Source organism: Protopterus annectens, chromosome 4.part1, assembly GCF_019279795.1.
Source record: "Protopterus annectens isolate FY-2018-M chromosome 4.part1, PAN1.0, whole genome shotgun sequence".
Classification (NCBI taxonomy): domain Eukaryota; kingdom Metazoa; phylum Chordata; order Ceratodontiformes; family Protopteridae; genus Protopterus; species Protopterus annectens.
The window spans coordinates 607,532,652-607,556,098 of record NC_056734.1 but is presented as its reverse complement, the minus strand read 5'-3'; the positions used below and the strand labels follow the sequence as shown (position 1 = coordinate 607,556,098).

At 45.2% G+C, this 23,447-nt stretch overlaps 1 protein-coding gene across 1 annotated transcript in view; it reads left to right on the top strand.

Annotated features, from left to right (window-relative positions):
• Positions 1 to 23,447, top strand: part of EIF4G1 (eukaryotic translation initiation factor 4 gamma 1) — a 162,401-nt gene that overhangs the window by 14,962 nt on the left and 123,992 nt on the right. Inside the window, exon 2 of the mRNA XM_044070410.1 lies at positions 16,773 to 16,913. Within this exon, the coding sequence (XP_043926345.1) occupies positions 16,773 to 16,913 (141 nt within the window). The remainder of the gene's footprint in view (positions 1 to 16,772; positions 16,914 to 23,447) is intronic.

Here is a 23,447-nt window from a genome sequence, read left to right as displayed (position 1 = left end):
GGAAGCCGCTTCTGAAGTGCCGTCCGGCAGGTCCGCGGAGGTTGCTCAGACGTCTGTTATATCAAAGTCGAGGTGGAACCATACTCCCAACGGATGCCCATCTGGGGTATAGGAATCATTCTTCTGCTTCTAAGTCAGGACGCAGAAACCAGGCCTTCTCTCTCACAGAAATACCCCTTTAAACAGAAAATAAAATAAAAGACCAAATATTTATCTGCATCTCCTGAGGGGCAACCTGACTGGCAGTCGTTTACACAGTCCTTGATGCAGGCCTTCATGGCCCTTAGGCCCTCGGCCTCCTCACCTCTCCCACTATTCCAGTGCCTAGCCCAAGACCTGCCTCCGCAACCTCTGCTCTCCCTTCTGTTTCTCATGAAGAAGAGGCCTTTTCCTCTTCGTCAGATGAGTCTATTACTTACTCATCCCAAATAGCCTCCCCCCCTGGCAATACTATTCCCCAGTTGAGGAGTCCGTAGAGGGAGACTCCCGTCCAGAAGATATTGCATTTGGAGAGACCATTATTTTAAATGGGATACTTCCCAAATGACAAACTCAGAAAAGATATTTTGAGCTGTTATAGGTTGTCTACCTCACCATCAGCCACCACCCCCAGTGATCCCTGCATACCTAGATGCATTTGCATCAGTATTGCAAAAATCCTGATTCTCAGCCACCTGCTCCAGAGACCTGATTGTTTCTACAGTGTCTGATTACCCCAAATTTCTAGTGAACCCCCCCCCCCCCTTGGCAAACCCTGTTGTGATAGCTGTAGCCCCAGGCAAACCGTCTAGACTGATTCCATCCTCGTCACTTCTACCTACTGATAAATATAGCAAGATTATGGACAGACTGGGCAATAAGGCTTATACTACTACACCCTGGCCTTTAGGGCCATTAATTACCAAACCCATATGGTTAAGTATGCTTACCAAACCCATATGTTTAAGTATGCCTTGGATTTGATGTTCATGCATCACATTTGAGTTATCTGCTTGCAGTAGCCCTCAGTCGGCCTGATTAACAAAGTCTTGGGTCCTACGTCGGTTGCGGTCTCTTCTTCTGTGGCGTCAGTTCGTCAGGGGTATAAAACATGTAGCCAACGTAATTACATCAGTCATTCTTGCCGTGCGGTGCCCGAAGCAGAAGCAGTTCGCAAGTGCCAGTCGGCCGACTCCTGAAATTTTCATTTTCGAGTTTCAGAACCGAAGTCTTCAACTAAAAGCCAAGTACCCCGTTGGGAAACTTTTTCTTGCTCTAAACCAATGTCAGTAAAAGTAAATTGCATTTCTTGTGGAAAGCAAATACCTCATAAAGAATTTCATTCGTACTGTATTCCTTACCTAGGCCATGACCACGACGTACCTCGCTGTCAGTTTTGTGCTTATTTAAACCACAAACTATCCGTCGTCTGTATACTTGCGCTTCTAAATATTTTGGTGCTCTTTTCAATTATCCTGATATGTCTTACGACATTCCGAAAACACGCAAAGATAGACAGACAGGCCGCCTAGCTCTAAAGCTGCTGACGCTTCTAAGCCAGTCACCAGAACTCAGTGAGGCGCTTTCGCAGCCCCTGATACCTGCTTCTTCAGATTTGCAGGCCTCTACTGAGACCCATTCGGAGTCCGCTCTATGCCTAAAAAACAAATGATAAGAATGGCTGAAGATCTTGTTACTTTAATCAGGGGAAGCCACCCTTCCCCCCTCTAAGAGACCTAGGACTGAGTTTGCTTATGATACTTCTGACCAGGATTCTGAAATTTGCTTCCTCTGATGACCAGGATTTACCCTTATCTACCTATGAGGATTTTGATGCTGAGGACTCTCTTCCCTCTGCTTCCCCCCCAGAGGATTTCTCTTTTGGTGAAACCTTGCATACTCTCAGGGAGCATTTTCATTGGGAAAGTCAGTATTTCTCTGATTCTAAAAAGAGGCTTGGGGATTTCTTACTCCTGCCCCAGCACAGGCCTTTAAGTATACCTCCTGGTACTGGACATTGTTGAGGATGCCTTTTCGAAATCTAGCATGGCCCCTGACTCTTTACCTCCTGCTCCCAGAAAACCTGATAAATATTACAGAGTTCCTGACTCTCAAGTTCATTTTCAAAAATCCTACTGCGGATCCTGAAACCATTTCACAGGGACCCAAGGCATTACAGCTACAACTGCCAAAAATCCTACCCCCATTTGATAGAGACTCCAGGGCGCTGGATAGATGGGGTAAGAAGGTATACACTTCTGCAACTTTGGCCATTAGGGCCTTGAATTGCCAGTTTCATATGTTAAAGTATCAGCAGCATATTATTGAATTGCTTAAACAGAAAGTAATGTTGATTCCGGATTGTGCTGAAAATAAGGATTTACAGAATTTAATGCATTCTGCTGAACAAGTTGGTAAACATGCATTGCAATGTGGTTTTGATTCACTTGAAGGCGTCTTGCAGGGCTGCTGTAACTGGGTCTGTACTTAGAAGGCATGCTTGGCTTAAGGAGCAATCTTTGCCAGATTATGTAAAAGCAAAATTACTGGATGCTCCCTTAAATCAGGACCTCGTGTTTTGGCAACAAGGCAGAAGAAGCTCTTAAAAAGATGGAGGAAAAAGCTAAGTCTATGCAAACTGTTAGATTTTTTATAAGTACAACCTCCAAGATTTAGTAGGCATTGGCCTTCTAAGAATTGGTCCTTTCCTGCCTCTTCCAGACCTTCCCAGTCCAAACCTAGATCCAGCAGAGCACCCAAGCTTCAGTCCCAGGGGACGCACATGACTAAGCAGTGGGGGGCCTCCACTTCCAAATGTGGTAGTAATAAAATTCCTCCCTATGGTAAACTGTCTCAGTGACTTTTTAAAAACTTCCAAGCACTTCTCAACTGACTGCTCCTTTGGGGGAAAGATTGCACTTCATGCAAAGAACTGGGGACTCATTACCCAGGACAAATGGGTTTTAAATAGTGTCCCAAGGATACAGATTTCACTTCCACACGTTACCAACACCAAGCAGTTGGCCAGATCTACCTCCAAATCAGTGGGCAGAGGCCCAAAAGCAAGTACTCTCTCTCTTAAGCATAGGGGCTATTCATTTGGTACCAGAAGAGGAAAAGGGACAATGTTTCTACTCTAGACTTTTCCTTGTACCCAGAAAAGACAATTCATGGCATCGTGTCCTGGACCTGTCTACTCTAAACACCTTTTTGGTGATTCCAAAATTCAAGATGCTGACACTTCACCAGTTGCTTCCTATGCTAGGCAAAGATGCTTGGTTGGCAACACTAGTTTTATAGGAAGCATGCCTGCACAATCCCACTCAGGGAATCTTGAAGAAAACAGCTACACTTCAAAGCAGGCTACTCGCACTATCAGTTCTCTGCATTGCCCTTTGGCTTATCTACTGGACCCAGTGTATTCACAAAGTGCCTAGCTCCAGTCATTGCATTTTGCCGGCAAAGAAATATTCATATATACCCATACCTGGATGATTGTCCAATTCAACAGAAAACCAGGGCATACTTTTGAATCATCTGGCTTTTGTACAAAAGGTGCTAACTTGTCTGGGATACACCATAAATGAAAATAAATCAGACTCTTACCCTGCTGTCTCAGCAGGAGAACCAGATTCTGCACCCTTAGCTTCAAATGCAATCTAGCAGCCTGGCTAATTACCTAATCACTCCTTTACCATCCCTCAGTAAACCAGTGATGGATATAATTTGAGGCAAGGAGGCCTAGTACTAGAAAAGCTTGTGCTGAAAAATGGAAAAGATTCTGTGCCTGGAACTAATCTCAAGGGAGAAGCACAGCAGTGCCCAATTTACCTCAGATTTTACAATACTTAACTGAGATGTTTCACAAGGGCTTGTCTTTTTCCTCAATAAAAATTCACGCATCAGCCGTTTCAGCTCATTATAACAAAGAACCTTTCCCCTCTTCTCTCATCCACTGCTTAAGCAGTTCCTCAGAGGGGCTAAAAATTTAAGACCACCCAGGAGAGCTCCAACTCCAGCCTGGGACCTTAACTTTGTATTGGAGAAAACTCACCCTTCCTCCTTTTGAACCAGCTGCTACTGCAGATTTAAAATTCCTTTCTTGGAAAACAGCTTTCCTTTCAGGTCGGCAATCACTTCAGCAAGAAGGGTATCTGAATTACAGGCCCTTATGGCAGTGGAGCCTTTCATCATTTTTCATGTGGACAGGGGTGTCCCTCAGGACCAATCCCTCTTTCATGCCAAAGGTGGTATCCGGTGTGGCCTTTAATCAGTCCATTCATTTGCCAACCTTCTTTTGTAATCCACAGAACAAAGGGGAATGGATACTGCATTCCTTAGAAGTGCACAAACCGCTTAGATTCTACTTGGACAGGACTAAACCTCAAAGGAAGTCTGAACAACTGCTGGTGGCATTTGCTGCAGGGACATAGGGGAAGGCTGTTTCAAAGCAAACTATCTCCAAATGGATAGGCCATTGCATTCATTTCTGCTACAAGCAACATGGAAAACCTATCCCACAGGGGATCAGACCTCACTAAAGCAGGGCTGTATCTACCTCTACAGCCTTTCTCAGAGGCGTACCTACCAGGGACATCCTGGAAGCTGCTACCTGGAGTTCTGTACATACTTTCACCAAGCATTACCATTTGCCAATCTTCTGTAAATCCAGAGCTGGCTTTACCACTGCAGTCCTGCAGGGCCTTATAGGTGGTCCTAATGCTATCTAAATTCCTCCTCCCATCCTTAGCTTTGGGAATCCACCCAAATGTGATGACTGCAACAGTGAAACACTAAGAACATAGTACAGTTGTGTACACTTACCATAAATGTAGATGTTAAGAGTGTATTCACTGTTGCAATCCTGGTTACCCTCCCTCCAGCCTCCCAGCCCCCTGACTTCTTTTGGCTATACCTCTTCTCTCGTTTACAATGCTTAAAAGTTTTTTGGTGTTGTATTTGCTTTTTTGTTGGAGGTATAACCTTGTATATTTATAGATTTAATTGCTTCCCATGGGGGGGGGGGGGCACCTGACATCTGGGGCAAGAAAAACTGATGTAATGACGTCTGCTGCATGTTTTATACCCCCTGACAACCTGACATCATGGAAGAAGAGACAGCAACTGACATAGGACCCAAGACGTTGTTAATCAGGCCGACTGAGGGCTACTGCAAGCAGATAACCCAAATGTGATGACTGCAACAGTGAATACACTCAAACATCTACATTTATGGTTAGTGTACATAACTGTACTTTATCCCAAGCTTTAACTCTACTGTCCTCCTTGCCTGACTCTCCCAACAAGACAGAAGTAGCATCAAAACTGCCCCTGGCATCCCAGGTAGCCACCCACTCTATTAGCTGCAGCTATGATGCAGCAGAGGCCTCTGCTAGATATGCTGCATCTGTGCTTTGCAGATATTCATGGCTTAGGCTCCAACCATTGCCTGAAGACTTCAAATCCAAAATGCTAGATGCCTCACTAGATCACAACCTCCTGTTTGATAAGTCTGCAGAACTGTTTAAGAACCTTCAGGAGAAGAGCAATGGACTCCCAAGATATTAACCACCTTATGGATCTCTAATACCAAAATTCTACAGAAACTACCCGGCTAAGACCACCTGTGTCAGAAGGACCCCTTCCACTGCCCCCTTCATCTCCAGGCATAGGAAAGGAACCAGGAGGCAAACATCTTCTTGGCCTGCCTCTTCTCACCCAACCCACAGTTAGTCCTTTCTGATATCTTGCCCGCCTCCCCCTTTCAATCCCATCTGTCCCACTGTCTGCCCCTTTGGAAAGTTATCACCTTAGACCACTGAGTTCTGGCTATAGTGGAAAAGGGATATTTCCTATCTTGGCAGGAAAGGCCCATGCCATATGGCATTCCATTCCCACCCAAGAACCAACTTCAACAAATTTCTCACATTATCCAGGACCTATTAGCTCAGGATACCATGGAACCTGTCCCACCAGGCCAGGAAGGAAAAGGTTTCTGCTCAAGGCTATTCCTAATACTAAAAAAGGACAGACCATGGAGGCCAATCCTGGATGTATCCTTCCTAAACTTCTTTCTAAAAGTCCCTTCCTTCAGAATGCTATCCCCCCCAAACCCTACTTCCACTACTGCCACCCATCATTCATGGTTACTCTGGACCTGAAGGAGACCTACCTCCACATCCCCATACATCTCGCCCACAGAAAATACTGGTTTTGCTGGGCCCTGTTCTCACTTTCAATGTACTGCCTTGCCCTTTGGTTTATCCACTGCACCCAGGGTCTTCACCAAATGCCTAGCTCCCACCATAGCCTACTACAGGACCAAGGGCATTGAAATCTAACCCTACCTGAATGATACTCTTATTCTTGCAGAAAAGTAAAACGCCCTCCAAAACCGTCTGCAGTTCTCCATGTCTCTGCTACAAGGATTGGGGGGTTAACATTCAACCTCGCCAAATCATCCCTTTCACCAGAGCAGGACAAAGTCTTCCTGGTATGCAGGATTCGGACAGACCTGATGAAGGTCTGGCTTCCTCAGGACAGTGGCTCCCCTAATCAGCCACTTCCAGGACCTTCTCCAGGTCCACCAACTGTCAGCCAGACAGTTCATGTGACTTCTGGGCCTTATGGCAGCCACTATACCTATACCACCACTAGCCATGATGCATATGAGAAAGCTACAATGGTATCTACAGAATGTATTGTCCCAACACAGCCATCCTCTAGACTTAAGATACCCTCACTACCCTGCTTAGAAACAAAGTTAAAATGGTGGTTCCTACCGGTACAATTGAACCCAGGACTGCCCCTCCTGTCCTCCACACCAGCTCAACATATGCACACAAATGCCTCCGATCTGAGCTGGGGGGCTACCATGATGGGCCTCGAGGTGCAGGAATGCTGCCCCTCCTGAGCAAGCACATCAATGTAAGGGAGATGACTGCAGTTCATTTAGCCCTGAAAGCCTTTTTCCCCCCTCCTACAGCCAGGTCCCCTGCAAATCTTCAGACAACACCACTGTTATGTGGTACATTAACAAAAAGGGTGGACCAAGTCCTACCTCCTGCAGGCTGGCAATGTAGATTTGGGAAGTAGCCTCACGAAACTTATCTCTGCAGGCAGTCTATATTACATTCCAGGACAAACCACCAAGCAGTTGCTCACAGCAGATCTTTCTCTGCATCACGAGTGGATGTTGCACAGAGAAGTATTTCTAGACATTTTCCACCAGTGGGGCACACCTCAAATAAGTTTGCCTCCTCCCAGAACAGACAACTGAGAAAATTTTGTACCAAGGACCACTCCGCCCTAGCCTGGAGAGTGGATGTCTTCATCTCATGGAAGGAATGGTTTCTGTATACCTTTCCTCTCATTCAAAAAGTGATCCTGAAAATCAGGAGGGACGTGCCAAAAATCTTGCTGGTGCCTCCCTATCGGCCAAGGCAGTATTGATTACCCTCCTACTATACCTCGCCAAGGGCAATCGTGCCACAAGTTAATACACATGGTGGATCTACTCACACGACAGAAGGGAACTCTCATCCATCCACACCTGGAGATGCTGTGCCTAACCCTCTGGGTGATAAACTTTTAATACCCTGCAGACACCGCTACTCAGAGGGACGTGCTTTCTGTCCTGAAGGAGGCCAGGAAACCTAACACAAGGAGATCCTACATTTTAAATGGGAAAGATTCTCCAAATGGCGTCTCCAGATACATAGGGACCACTTTCAAGCAGATGTTCCCCTAGTCTTAGCTTGTGTGAGTGCTCATCAAGGCAGGCTGTTCATACTCTTCAGTGAAAGTGTACCTATCTGATATCTCTGCCTGCTTGCCCTTGGGGCCTCCCCTACTCTCCAGGTTAGATGTTAAATTGTTCTTGAAAGGGGTTTTACACGTTAGACCACCAAGGAAGCCTATCCCACTGCCTTGGGACCTAAATTATGTCCTGGAAAAACTCACACTGGTTCAATTTGAGCCAGCCAGTTCTGCGTCCCTGCAGATGTGCACATGGAAAACAGTCTTGCTGGTAGCCCTCACCTCAGCTAGAAGGGTATCAGAGTTACAGGCACTCATGGCATGCCCTCCCTACGCTATCTTTCACAAAGACTGGGTGACCCTACGCACCAACACCTCCTTCATGCCATAAGTAGTCAACGAGCTATCATTAAATCAGTCCATTCTCCTTCCCACCTTCTTTCTTCTCCTCTCCTACCAGTGACCATGAGAGAATACTACATTCCCTGGATGTTCACAAACAGTTAAGGTTTTACTTGGACAAAACTAAAACCATTAGGAAATCTAATCAACTTTTTGTATCCTTTCATCCTAGAGCCCTGGGCAAGGCAGTCTCCAAACAGTCTCCTGTTGGATCAGGAAAACTATCAGATGTCCTTCAAGAATGCAACTGCAGTCATAACATATGGGTTGTCCTGCCTCAGGCAGCCCTCGGTCGGCCGGATTCCAAAGTCTGGGTCTGACGTCGGCTGATGTCGCATTTCTCTCCGTCAGAGTGGCTGGAGTATGTAAGCATCAGCCGACGCCATTTTCTTCAGTCTTTCTTGCCGCGCGTTGCCCGAAGCAGAAGCAGTTCGCAAGTGCCGGTCGGTCGGCTCCTGTATTCTTCAAATCCGAAGTCATCAAAAAAGCTAAGTACCCCATTGGGGACCTTTTCTTGCCTCAGCCGATGTCAGAAATTACTGAAAAAGTTAACAATTGTCTGTCTTGTGGTAAACAAATACCTCATAAGGATTTCCACTCTTACTGTCTTCCTTGCCTTGGCCCAGACCACGACGTCTCGGCCTGTGTCGCCTGTGCTCACTTCAACAAGCGCGCACTCAGGTGCCGGGCGGAGTTCGCTGAAGACTTTTTCGGCGATAAATTTGCTTATACAATGCCGTCGGAACTTCCGACATCGCAGACTCCTAAGAAACAAAAAGACCGGGACCGACATCCTCGGCCCGCGTCTTCCACCGACTCCACGCCAAAACCTACCGCGAGTGCTCCGGTTCCCCCTGAGACGGTTATTTCACTGCTCCGAACCGAAGACACCGCATTACCGATACCTCCGATACCGGAGGCCACACCGACGCCAGTTATAGATTTTCCTCCGGATATTGAAACCGAGGAAATGCCCGAGACCATTGCTGTAGATAAGGTCACTCCTGCACGTGGAGCTACCAGGCCTCCTATGGCCATGTCTATTAAGGCCTACACACGTGCTAAGGCAGCCAGCAAGACCAAGCACCTTACTGCTAAAGCCTTACCTCAGCCTACTCCTGAAACGCAAATCATGACTATGGCCGCAGACTTAATTTCCATGATTAGATGTTCACAGGCCCATCCTGAGAGAGGAGCCCAGCCTCCTTCTGATAAGAGGCCCCGGGTTGAACCCTCTGATCCTATCCCTTCAGATGAAGATTCTGAGGACTCTGTTCACTCCGATGGCCAGGAAGAGCTCTTCCAGACCTATGAGGACTCGGATGCAGAGGATTCCATCCCCTCAGCCTCCCCTCCTGAGGATATTTCTTTTGGGGAAGTTCTGCATACCATGAGGGAACATTTTAAGTGGCAAGGCCAGGAATATTCTGATTCCAGAAAACGCCTTCGAACCTTCCTAAAAAAGCCCCAACACAGGCCCCCGGCTATACCTCCTGTGCTTGATGTTATACTCTGACTCCAGTGTTACCCCGGATACTCTTCCTCCTGCTCCAGCCAAGCCAGACAGATATTATAGGGTCCCAAAAACACATTCTCATTTCTTTAGGGCCCATGCTGTTGATTTAGAAACTATTTCTCAGGGACCTAAAGGGGTTTCAGCATCCACCTCCAAAAATCCTTTGCCTTCCAACAGGGAAGCTAGGTCATTAGAGAGATGGGGGAAAAAGGTCTACACCTCCACTACTTTATCTATGAGAGCTCTGAATTGCCTCTTTCATATGTTTCAATATCAGGATTACCTGTTAGATGATTTACAGAAAACATTGGCCTCTCCTGATCCTTTAGACAGGAAGTCTTTGCAGGAAGCTGTACATAATTCTCAGCAAGTCAGCAATCACTTTCTGCAGTGTGGATATGATGCATTGGAAGCTTCATGTAGGGCAGCTATGACAGGGGCGGTCATTCGTAGACATGCATGGTTAAAAGAACAACCTCTACCAGATCATGTTAAGGCAAAACTTCTTGATGCACCCTTGGAAAAGAACAAGCTTTTTGGTGCTAATGCTAAAGATGTGTTAAAGTCCATCGAGGAAAAAGCTAAATCAGTTCAGACGGTCAAAGATTTCCTCCAGGTTCAGCCACCCAGATTCAGCAGGAATTGGCCTTCTAAAAACTGGTCCTTTCCTAATCCTGAAAGATTTCAAAGGGGTAAAACAGTGGCCGAGGAAGAGGACAATACAGAGGTTCTTACAGGGGACGACAATGGCAACCAGCAAACCAAAGAAGTGAAACAGGGGTCTCCCCTGCCCCACAGGGACAATCTCAATGACTTTCCTCTACTTCCACTGACCAAGGAGCAAATAGAAGCTCCCTTGGGCGGAAAATTATCTCTGTTTTCAGACAATTGGCACAGATTGACAAAGGACAAATGGATTTTGGACATTATAGACCAAGGTTACAAGTTCCACTTTCATAAAAGGTAAGACACCCTTGATCACTATAAGTAAAAAACTAAGAGCTCTCATAAAATCATCCAAAGCAAATTTTGAGAGAAAAATAGCTAAAGACTCAAAAGACAATCATAAGGCCTTCTTTAGCTATGTTAGAAACCTGGGAGGAAACTCCCAGATATGCTCAGAACTAGTTCAAAATGATGTGAAGATTACTGATCCTACAGACATTGCCAACATACTGGCTGACAGGTTCAGTGCAAACTTCTCCTCCCCCAAAAGGAGAGATATCTATACCAAGCGATTGCAGCCCCCAAACATCTCCAACGCCCAAGTGAGAACTGCTCTCTCCAAAGCAAAAACACAGCATCCATGGGACCTGATGGTGTCCCCGGCTGTGTGCTCCACGAACTCAACGAGGAATTAAACCCACAGCTAGGACAGCTGTTTAATCATAGTCTTACCTCTGGATACGCACTCCAGGAGTGGCGCACTGCAACTGTGGTCCCACTTCACAAAGGCGGTGCCTCCACCGACCCTGAAATTACCGCCCATTAGCTTGACAAGCCTTATCTGCAAAGCCATGGAGAGGATCATAATGGACCTCATAAATAAAGACATAGGAATTTGCAGACTTTGGATCCATCCCAGTTTGGCTTTGTCAAAGGCAGATCATGCCTTCTAAACTTGGTTGACTTTTTCAAACAGTCACCAAAGCCATTGATGAGGAAAGGCAGTCCATACAGCCTACCTCGATCTGGCGAAGGCCTTTGATACAATACCCCACTGGTATCATTGAAAACTCATCAGCTTAAATGTTAACCCATACATCACAAGATGGGTTGCAAACTGGCTGAGTGACAGAACCCACAGGGTCAGAGTTGCTGGCGCCATGTCAGACTCAAAGCCTGTCACAAGTGGTGTACCACAGGGCTCAGTCCTGGGCCACTCTTGTTTGGCATCTACTTTTCCAAGTACAAGCAAACACAGGAGGGTTATGGCTGACAAAGTTTGCAGATGACTGCAAACTGGGCGCCATAGTAGAAAACACATCTGACACACATATCCTTCAGAAGGGTCTCACAGAAACGGATAACTGGTGCCAGAGCCATGGCCTAAAGTTAAATGCCAAAAAATGCATAGTCATACCTTCGAAAACAAGGTTACCCCTAGCTACCAAATAGGTGGCAATCCACTGAGTACAGAAGAAGTTATCAGGGACCTGGGGACCCAGGTTGATAGTAGTCTGTCATTCGACACCCATGTAGCTAAAGTAGTTAGGAAGACCTTCTACATTGCCCACCTTATCATGAAGGGATTCTCATCTAGATCAAGGGAGGTCATAGTCTCCCTATACTCATCACTCATCAGACCAATGATTGAGTACAATGCCCCATTCGAATGTATCTGACCCGACACTTGCAGCAGCTGGAGAGGCCACAAAAGTTCCTCACCAAAAGGATAAAGGGTCTCAAACATCTGTCCTATGCTGCCCGACTGAAAGAAATCCAGCTCTATTCAGTCGCCACCGCTTGCTCAGAGGTGACCTTTGCCTAACATACAAGGCCATGTCAAACCCAGATTTGATGAATATGCTTCACCTCAAAAATCTAGATCCGTCAGAGCCACAAGGGCGGGAGACTTAAACCTCGACACGGCTATTAATAGGACGTGCTGGAGGGATAGATTCATCACCCAAAGACTCCCTATGCTGTGGAATAAAATCCCGGTATATGTGAGGCAGAGCACCTCGCTGGCCTTGTTCAAGAGAAATCTTGACCAATGGATGGGAGATCGCAGATATACCCCAGGGATTACCTCAGTGTCACTGCTCAACAGAGGCACAGCAAAATAATGGGTATAGTTCCCCATACTAAAGGGGTGGCGTAAGCCACAAAACTATGGGCTAGGCTTGTAAATGCCCTCGGGCAGATAGCCTAGTATGAACCTATGAACCTATACCTTACCAAGAAAACAAGGCATGCCAAACCTACCACAAAACCAGAGGGCAGAGGCTATCAAGTAAATTTCTCTGCTTGCTCAGATCAAAGCAATAGAAAGAGTTCCACAACAAGAACAAGGCCAGGGGTTTTACTCAAGACTGTTCCTTGTTCCAAGAAAAGAAACTCAATGGAGACCAATACTGGATTTGTCCGCATTAAACACTTTTCTCATAGTACCAAAGTTCAAAATGCTGACTCAACAGCAACTCCTTCCCATGCTGGGCAAGGGGTCTTGGCTGATTACTCTGGACCTCAAGGAGGCATACCTGCATGTCCCTATCAGACACAGCTGCAGAAGATACCTCAGATTTCTTGCAGGGCCAGAGCATTATCAATTCTCAGCATTGCCATTTGGCTTATCTACTGCGCCCAGAGTATTCACAAAATGCCTGGCTTCAGTAATTGCTCATTGCAGGCTCCAGGGGATTCAAATTTACCCGTACCTGGACAATTGCCTCATACAAGCGGACGACAAATTGATTTTGACAAAAAACTTGAACTATGTCATACAATTGCTACAGGCTCTGGGATACACAGTCAACTTCCAAAAGTCAAGACTTCGGCCATCCCAGCAAATAACCTTCTTAGGAGCCAATCTAGACACAGCCTCTCAAATGGCTTGCCTGACAGAAGACAAGCAAGAGAAGGTAACTCATTATTTCAAAGGTTTGGCAAAACTCACCCAGATGACTGCAAGGAGATTCCTACAGGCCCTGGATTACGTGGCATCCTGCATTCTCCTGGTTCCATTAGCAAGACTACACATGAGAAAGATTCAGTGGTACTTAAAAAGCCTATGGTCTCAGCACAGCAACAACCTAGAGACAACCATACCGCTCATTCCATGCTTACAAAAGTAATTCCTATGGTGGGCCTCGGTAAGCCAGGCAAAGACAGGTATGTCATTCAAAAAACCTCAGATAACACAGACCATGACCACAGACGCCTCAGACCTTGGATGGGGGGCGCACATGGAGGGCAGATGTATACAAGGACAATGGTCTCCAAAGGAAACACATCTGCATATAAACCAAAAGGAAATGCTGGCAGTAATGCATGCCATCGAGGCCTTTCGACAACAACTTCAGCAAGGTCATCTACTGATACGGACAGACAACACCACTGTGATGTGGTACATAAAAAAGCAAGGGGGCACCCATTCTTACCCCCTTTGCAGACTGACAATGAATCTTTGGGAAAAATCAGAGCCTAAACATACAGTTGCAATCCCAGTTTGTTCCAGGCAAAGACAATGTGCTGGCGGACAGCCTAAGCAGGAATTTCATAGACCCACACGAGTGGAGGTTACATCCGAAAATCTTCACACAATTCACCTCGACATGGGGCAGGCCAGAAGTAGACCTATTTGCCTCCCACCTCAACCATCATCTACAAAAATTCTGTTCAAGGACATTTCATCCACAAGCTTGGAAAATAGATGCTCTTTCATTCAACTGGAACTCCCTAAAAATCTATGCATTCCCACCTCTGCCACTGATGACCACAGTATTACTAAAGATCAAAGCAGAGGCGCCCAAGGGGATCCTAATAGCTCCAGACTGGCCAAGACAACACTGGTATCCACTACTACGGAGCATATGTCACAACAAAAAGTGGGCCCTTCCCCAATGGCCCCTTCTTTTGACTCAACACAACTTCAAAACAGCGCATCCAAACCTTCAGACGCTGCAGCTAACAGCCTGGGAGATTCCATGAATAACCTCAATCTATCTCTCTCCAAGGAAGTTCAGTGGATATTAACAGAAACTCGAAGACCATCCACCAGAAAGGTTTACTCAGCAAAATGGAAGAGATTCAGCCTTTGGAATACCAGCAAGGGACATGATGCATCATTATTGAAACATCCCACTCATCCTGGAATACTTGGCAGATATGCTACAGAATGGACTCTCATATTCTTCCATAAAGATACATGCTTCAGCTATTTCAGCTAGATATAACACTGATCCGCCTGTGTTTTCACATCCTTTGTTAAGGCAATTCCTCAGAGGAATCAAGAACATTAAGCCACCAAGAAAGGCTCCAGTGCCAGCTTGGGACCTCAACTTTGTCCTAGAAAAACTGACTCTACCTCCCTTTGAACCAGCAGCTTCAGTGGACTTACAATTTCTCTCATGGAAGACAGCTTTCCTGTTGGCAATTACCTCAGCAAGAAGGGTTTCGGAACTACAGGCCCTAATGGCAATACCACCGTTCATAATCTTTCACAGAGACAGGGTCTCCTTAAGAACCAACCCTACTTTCATGCCAAAGGTGGTATCTAGGGTTTCTTTAAATCAAGCTATTCACCTGCTTACTTTCTTCCCCAATCCTGAGAGCAAAGGGGAAAGACTGTTGCATACCTTGGACATTTACAGACAACTTCGCTACTACCTGGACAGAACCAAGACCAGTAGGAAGTCTGATCAGCTTTTTGTAGCTTACGCCCCTGGAGTACAAGGAAAAGCAATTTCCAAACAGACTATTTCAAAATGGATTGGACATTGCATCAGATTTTGTTATTCCTTCCATGGGAAGAATGTTCCAGCCAATGTCAGACCACACTCCACCAGAGCTACAGCCACCTCTACAGCATTCTTAAGAGGGTTCCTACAAAAGACATTCTAGAAGCTGCTACATGGAGCTCCGTGCATACATTCTCCAAACACTACAATCTCCCTTTATACTCCAGATCCAGAGCAGGCTTTGCTTCGCAGTCCTGCAGGGTTTGATTGCCACACCATCTCTTTCCTAGAGCCTTCCTCCTCCCCAGCTAAGCTATGGTATTCAACCCATATGTTATGACTGCAGTTGCATTCTTGAAGGACATAGTACAGTTTTGTACCTACCATAAATGTAGATGTCCGATAGATATGCAACTGCAGTCGGATTTTCCCTCCCTCCATACCCCTCTATGCCTTGGGTCCACTCCTATCCCTGTTTCTCTTAGCTGGGGATATCTGTTATGGTGTATCTGTTTATTGCTTACTTATTTGTCTGGAATCCTGTTTTTGTCTTCCAATTTGATTACAGCCTTCCTTGGAGGGCACCTGGCATCTGGGGCAAGAAACACTGAAGAAAATGGCGTCTGCTGATGCTTATATACTCCAGCCACTCTGACGTTGGAGAGAAATGCGACATCAGCCGACGTCGGACCCAAACTTTGGAATCCGGCCGACCGAGGGCTGCCTGAGGCAGGACAACCCATATGTTATGACTGCAGTTGCATATCTATCGGACATCTACATTTATGGTAGGTACAAAACTGTACTCTTCTGCTACTGCTACCACAGAAAGGACTTGCTTCAGAAGGTCAGAGCACACTCTACCAGGGCAGTGGCCTTCTCCACAGCCTTTTTCAAGGGCCTAGACACAACTTCCTTCCTTGAGGCAGCCACCTGGTCCCTCTATACATACTTTTACCAAACATTACAAACTGGACCATATCTCCAGAGCAGGATTTGCAAGGGCAATCCTGCAAGGGTTTCTGGAAATCCGAAACCTCTGCCTCCACCCTTCCTAAGCTGTGGTAGTCTTCCACAGTAAGAATACTGCAACATGAGAATAGGACACGGAATAGTTGTGTAAAATCTTACCATAACCATAGATGTCCTCCTCTTCCATGTTGCTGTATTCCTTCCCTCCCACCTTACCCCCCTTCATTAACTTCAACCTATCTATGGTGCATCATAGGGGCACTACCTAGACTATGGTCACACTGGGAAGTCAGTTGCATTTCACCGGTCTGGGGGACATCATTTGGCATCACCTTGACTACTGTCCGACTGGACAGTCAGTTCTGTGCGTGCAGACGTTACATTTAAGGTCCCTGGTTTATGGCCCTACGTGTGACATCCCACGCACCAACAGCAACCACGCTTAAGCTTTTGTATAGGAGCCAACATTCAGGTCGCCTGAGGCAGAGGATCCCACAGTAAGAATACTGCAACATGGGAGAGAAGGACATCTATGGTTGTGGTAAGATTTTACACAACTATTCTTTTTTTAGTTGATGGCAGTGATCGCGTTTGCCATGGAAGTGTAGGTCTTAATCACAAGTATTTTGTTTTATGTACACGTGAATGGCTTATTTAACAGCTTTTTACATGCATTTAAAATTTCTATTTTTCATTGTTTGCCTGTAAAATAGCTTATTCTACATTGGTTTTGAATCCTGTAGTTGAGAATCAATATCGTGTGGATATCCATGTGATTGGAAATCGAGCAAAACTTCTACTCAAGTACCTTAGTGATGAGCAGAAGGAGCTTCAAGCACTATATGCACTGCAGGCCCTTGTGGTTAAGCTGGAGCAGCCACCAAGTAAGTTGAATGCAGTTTTAGTCTTGTAAAGTTAGTTTTTAGATTAATTTGTTTTAGTCCTTGTGCTAGATTTTGCATATGTAAGCATATTTAGGACGTCAGTCTGGCCTGTTTTGGCAGCCTGCCTTAATATTTCATATCCACAGTTTTTAATCTGTGACAGTGGCAGACAGGTTTTGGCTGTCTTCAGCTAACTTGTGATTTAAAATCACTAGCCTTGTGTGGACATACCAGTGCTCTTGTTCACATGATAGTGTCATGCATCCCACTAAGAGGGTTAGTAGGTCAGAGTATATAGGAACATGGATCCCTTCAGTTAAAATAGACCTGTTACAAATGCATTAGTGAAAAATGTTTTAAAAGTAGTGTTGAGCAAAATTTTTTTCCAAGCTTTGAACATTGACTGTGTGCTTAAATCTGTCTCTTACCATTATGGTTTGAATTAGTTTTTGAATTTAACCAGAGTAGAGCACTGATCCCAGGCTACCAATTCATTCTTAGTCTTGAAGGTGTCGGGTACATTTGTCACAGCACAGATAGTCAAAACAGTGACTTACGCATAGATTGTGTATACAGTAACGTACCAGCTAGTTTAGCTTGTAGTCCTGCAAATTTATAAACGATCGTGGTGAGTAAATGACTTTGGAAATTCTTCACTGTATTATCCATGAAGACATTTCCTTTTGACCGATTCCAGGTGCACCTCAGTTTGTGAATGTGTAGAAAATGGCATAGACTAATGATGCAGATTATATTTAGGTTTGGTTTAAGTTGCCTAAAACCATTGTTTCCTTTGTGGTAAGATGATTTTTATTAGCTTTTTGTTCTTTAGTATAAAATTTGACTTAAAGCTTAAATTATGCTGAATGGGAAGGGTCCAGGTCCTTTAGTTAATCAGCAGTGTCCCATTTCTGTAGAGCAAGGGAAATCCATCTTAAAATTTAAATGATTATAAGAATTTTGTTAGCATTAAATACTAAGCATGTTTATTAGTAGACTTTGAATACCTGATTATCATTTTCTTTAGTGTCGTGTACCAATATTACAGTTAGTATATTTGCTAACCAAATGTGCTTGCTTTTGGGAAAATTGTAAAACACGCAAGTTTAGTAAAACTTGCTTCCACCACTGTTGCCTGCAGTACACCCTTGCATAATTTTGCCTGTTTAAGAGCAACTTTGCTCAGTGCTCCTCTTTCTCTCAGATGACCTGTTTGAGATCCACTAGAGAAAAATAGATTGCTTTTGCAGTGATTCAGCAGACGTAGCCAGTCAGGAATCCAGCCAGGCCACCCAGAACATCTGACCACACAAGCAGAAACTTGCTGTAGTTTCCGTAGGCCAAATGAGGAAGAAAAAGCTTTAGTGAAACTTCCAAAATAACAGTTGAATAAAAAAAACTCCTATAAAAATAACGATAAACTTTAAGCAATAAAAATTAATAAAAAAACAGCGCTTTCGTGCATCTATAGTGATCCAGACTTCAATACAGTTAAACTACAGCTTCACCTTCATTTTATAATATGTAAAAGCCAATCGGAAAACATCAGTTAAGCTGCAGCCAGTTGAAACCTTGGTTTCTTAAAGGGATTTGAAGTGTTAAAAGCTTGCAATCCAAGCCATTAAACCATCGTATCAGGTCATGTAAAAATATACATCTTTCTTGTCTAAAACGCACTGAAATGTAAAATATGTAATATAAAATATATACATCTATTTTAAACAGAATAAAGAATAAGTTAAAATTCAGGTCCTGTCCTATACAAATGTACAGTCTGTTAGAACAGTGAATGTTATGTAGTCCAGTCTCGCCTACATTCTTACCCGTGGGTTCGGAGCCGAACCTCGGCTCCGACTCGGCCATACTCTAGCTCAAAGTCTTCAATTGGCTTGGGGTTAAGAGGTATCCCATGCTGCAATGCGCCTAATCCCCAGATCTCATTTGCCGCTCGTACAGCTCGGACGTGGTCTCACTCTTGGCCATGGCCAAGTACAATTTTTCTACTATTTGTTCAATTTAGTAGCTCCAAAATCTATTTTAATAGCTAGTGTGTGTGTGTTTTTACTTTTAGCAGTTTAGTAAAAATTTCTGGCATCCCATTTTACCTGGTGTTTACGGGCTAGGCCTGTTTCGGTTAGAGGACCTAGTCCTCCCCTGGTTTTTTCTGTTCTTGTTCTGATTGTTGACCAGTTTAATCCCCCTTGGCAGCGTTATTCTTTTGGTGTGACTGTTGGTCGTTCCCCTGTTGGTTTTTCCTGGGCTAGGCCCATTTAACTTAGAGGACCTAGTCCTCCCTGTGGTTACCTCACAGCCTCTAAGCCGTTTGAGTTGGAGGCTCTAGTTTCCCACGCTTCTTGATGTTCATCGTGTTTCACTGTTGCAGTCATTACACTTAGGTTATCCTGCCGGCAGGCTACCCACAGTCGGCCTGAATTCCAAAGTCCTGGTCCGGTGTCTGTTGCTGTCGCCTCTTCCCTGACATCAGTGCGCCAGGGGTATACAAGATGCAGCCTACGCCATTTTCTTCAGTCTTTCTTGGCGCGTGGTGCCCGAAGCAGAAGCAGTTCGCAAGTGCCGGTCGGCCGACTCCTGAGATTTTCAAAATTGAATTTCAGAGCCGAAGTCTTCAATAAAGCCAAGTACCCAGTTGGGGAAACTTTTTCTTGCTCCAGACCGATGTCAGTACAAGTTAATAGTTGTATTTCTTGTGGGAAGCAAATACCTCATAAGGATTTTCATTCTTACTGTATTCCTTGCCTAGGCCCTGACCACGACATTGCTAGTTGTCGGTTTTATGCTAGATTCAATCAACGCACTATTAAGCGTCGGTTCGATTTTGCTCTACATTACTTTGGCTGAAGGTTTAACTATATAATGCCATCGGAACAACCGGCGACCGGAGTGCATAAAAAGCGCAAGGAAAAAAGAAAAGGGCAGGCATCCGAGGTCCAAACCGACGAAGCCTCTTAAAGGCCACTCGCCGGTTCTCAGTGAGGTGCTTTCGCAGCCCCTGACACTCGCTACCTCAGAGCCACAGGCCGCCTCCAACTACCACATGGAGACTACTAGGCCTCTGGAAACTCAAGGTATTGGGCCTTCGGGAACTATTCCCTCAGATGGGTCCAGAGCCACTGAGCAGGCATCGGCTTCTGAGGGTGTTTCCAGACCTACACAGCTTACTTTCAAGACCTCTTCAGCAGCCAAGGCAAAGTCTAAAACACCTTTAAAGACAAAGAAACAAGTACAGCATTCTCCTGGACAGTTATCCATGCCTAAGAAACAGATGCTTAAAATGGCCGGGGACCTAATTACTTTGATCAGGAATTCCCATCCCCCTCCTGATAAAAGGCCTAGGCAAGACACTGACTATGACTCCTCTGATCAGGTTTCTATTTCTTTTGATTCCTCTTCAGAAATGGGATATTCTCTTCCTCCCTATGAGGACTCTGATGCTGAAGAATCTATCCCTTCAGCCCCTCCTCCTGAGGATTACTCTTTTGGGGAAACCCTGCACACCATGAGGGAGCATTTCCATTGGGAGAGCCAGGATTATTCAGAATCCAAGAAAAGGCTCAGATACTTCATTTTATTGCCTCAGCACAGACCTCTTGCTATCCCCCCTGTGCTAGACATTGTAGATTATGTATTTTCTGAATCCAGTTTGTCTCCTGATTCTTTACCCCCCTGCACCAGTTAAGCCAGATAAGGTACTACAGGGTTCCAGACTCTCATAAATTTCTTTATAAAAACCCTGCTGCTGATGCAGAAACTATTTCTCAGGGTCCCAAAGGGGTCAAGGCTTCCACTGCAAAAAACCCTGTTCCCTCTGATAAGGATTCTAGAGCACTGGACAGATTGGGGAAGAAGGTTTATACCTCTGCTACTTTAGCTGTAAGGGCTTTAAACTGCCAGTTTCACATGCTTAAATATCACTAATACCTAATGTCGCTGCTAAAACAGAAAATGCTGACAAACTCTGAATGTCCTGAAAACAAGGAAATGCAGGATTTATTGCATGCAGCTGAACAAGTGTGAAAGCATACTTTGCATTGTGGTTTTGATTCACTAGAGGCTTCTTGCAGGGCCGCTGTTACAGGCTCTGTCATTCAAAGGCATGCTTGGTTAAAGGAACAGAGTCTACCTGATCATGTTGAAGCAAAATTATTGGATGCTCCATTACCGTATGATACTTTGTTTGGTGTTAAGGCAGAAGAGGTGTTAAAGAAAATGGAGGATAAAGCAAAATCAATGCAGACAGTAAAGGATTTCTTGCAGGTTCAGCCACCCAGATTTAGCAAGAACTGGCCTTCTAAAAATTGGTCCTTTCCAGTGACAGACAGGCCACAAAGAGGCAGATACAGACACCCTAGAGGCAGGTCTCAGCCCCAAGGCTCATACAGGCCTAAACAATGGGGTGCTTCAGCCTCCAAAGGTGGAGAAGACAAATCACAACCATATAGGAAACCGTCCCAATGACTTCCCACTACCAATGCCAAGCACTTAACTTTTGGCAGCACCATTAGGGGGAAAACTAGCACTTTTCTCACAAAATTGGCACATGATCACCCAGGACAAATGGGTAGTGAATATTGTTTCTCAGGGTTACAAGTTCCACTTTCACACCCTCCCAAGGGCAAAAGGTATGCCAGACCTGCCACACAATCAATGGGCAGAGACACAAAAGCAAATTTCTGCTCTCATGGATATGAGGGCTGTTCAGAGTACCACAACAAGAGCAGGGGCAAAGATTTTACTTGAGACTTTTCTTGGTACCCGTAAAGGACACAGCCTGGAGACCAATACTGGGCCGGTCTACTCTAAATACTTTCCTGGACATTCCAAAATTCAAAATGCTGACACTGCAGCAACTTCTACCCATGCTGGGCCAGAAGGCTTGGCTCGTTACTTTGGACCTCAAAGAGGCATACCTGCATGTCCCAATCAGACAGTCTTGCAGAAGATGCCTCAGATTCATAGCTAGCTCAATGCACTACCAATTCTCTGCACTGCCCTTTGGCGTATCTACTGCGCCCAGGGTCTTCACAAAATGCCTGGCACCAGTAATTGCATTTTGCAGACAAAAAGGAATTCAAATATATCCCTACTTGGACGACTGCCTTATTCAAGCAGAGAGCAAGGACATTCTGCTAAAGCATCTGGCGTTTGTAAAAAGATTACTAATTTGCCTAGGGTACACAGTAAATGAAAAGAAATCAAAACTAGTGCCCTCTCAAGAGATAATATTCCTGGGTGCACGCTTAAATACAACTGCCCAGATGGCTTATCTCACGCCCGACAAAGGCAACTGACTCATTACTTCCAAATGATGGCAAAGACCCAGCTACCTGCAAGAAAAATTCTGCAGGCTTTGGGCTGCATGGCATCCTGCATCCTACTAATTCCATATGCAAGACTGCATATGAGGATGAGGAAGCTACAATGGTATCTAAAAAGTGTATGGACTCAACATTGTCACAGCTTAGAAACAATAATTACTCTCATTCCCTGCCTGCAACAAGAGTTTCGATGGGGGGCACTGGCCTGTCACCAGAACAAGGGACAGCCTTTCACTTTACCCACAGCCAGGCAGACACTAACAACAGATGCATCGGATTATGTCTGGGGGGCACACATGGCGGGAAAATGTATTCAGGGCACATGGCCCGCAGACCAAATGCATCTTCATGTCAATCAAAAAGAGATGCTAGCTGTACAGAATGCCCTGACAGCCTTCAAGGATCTACTTCATCCAGGAAAACTTTTGCTAAAGACGGACAGTACTACAGTCATGTGGTGCATAAACAAGCAAGGGGGCACACATTCCTACCCCCTTTGCAGGCAAGCCATCAAGTACATCTGCAGGCACAATTCCTGCCAGGAAAGACAAATACTCTGGCAGATGAACTAAGCAGAAACCTCATGGACCCTCACGAGTGGAAACTAGATCCACAAGTCTTCAGCATGATAACAAGGAAATGGGGATGCCCAGACATAGATCTATTTGCCTCCCCTCACAACTGCCAATTACAGAGATTCTGCACAAGGACTTACCACACACAGGTATGGAAGGTGGATGGTCTATCATTCAGCTGGAAAACCCTGACAGTTTATGCCTTTCCTCCACTGCCTCTCCTCCCCAAGGTACTCCTAAAGGTCAGACAAGAAAAGCCAAAAATGATTCCGATTGCCCCAGACTGGCCACGCCAGCACTGGTACCCAGTCCTAAAGAGCTTGTCTCAAGGCCCAGCCTGGACTTTACCTCAAATTCCTCATCTTCTGACCCAGCAAAATAATCAGATCCTGCACAGCCAACTCACAACCTTAAACCTGGCTGCATGGCAAATAATATAACCACTCCGAACACACCTCTCTCTAAAGCAGTTATGGATGTCATTTTGGAAGCCAGGAGGCCCAGCACCAGAAAATCTTATGCAGAAAAATGGAAAAGATTCTGTGCTTGGAATCCGGCACAAGGACTTGAACCACTTGTTCCAAATATTCCTCAGATTTTACAATACCTAACTGAGATGCTGG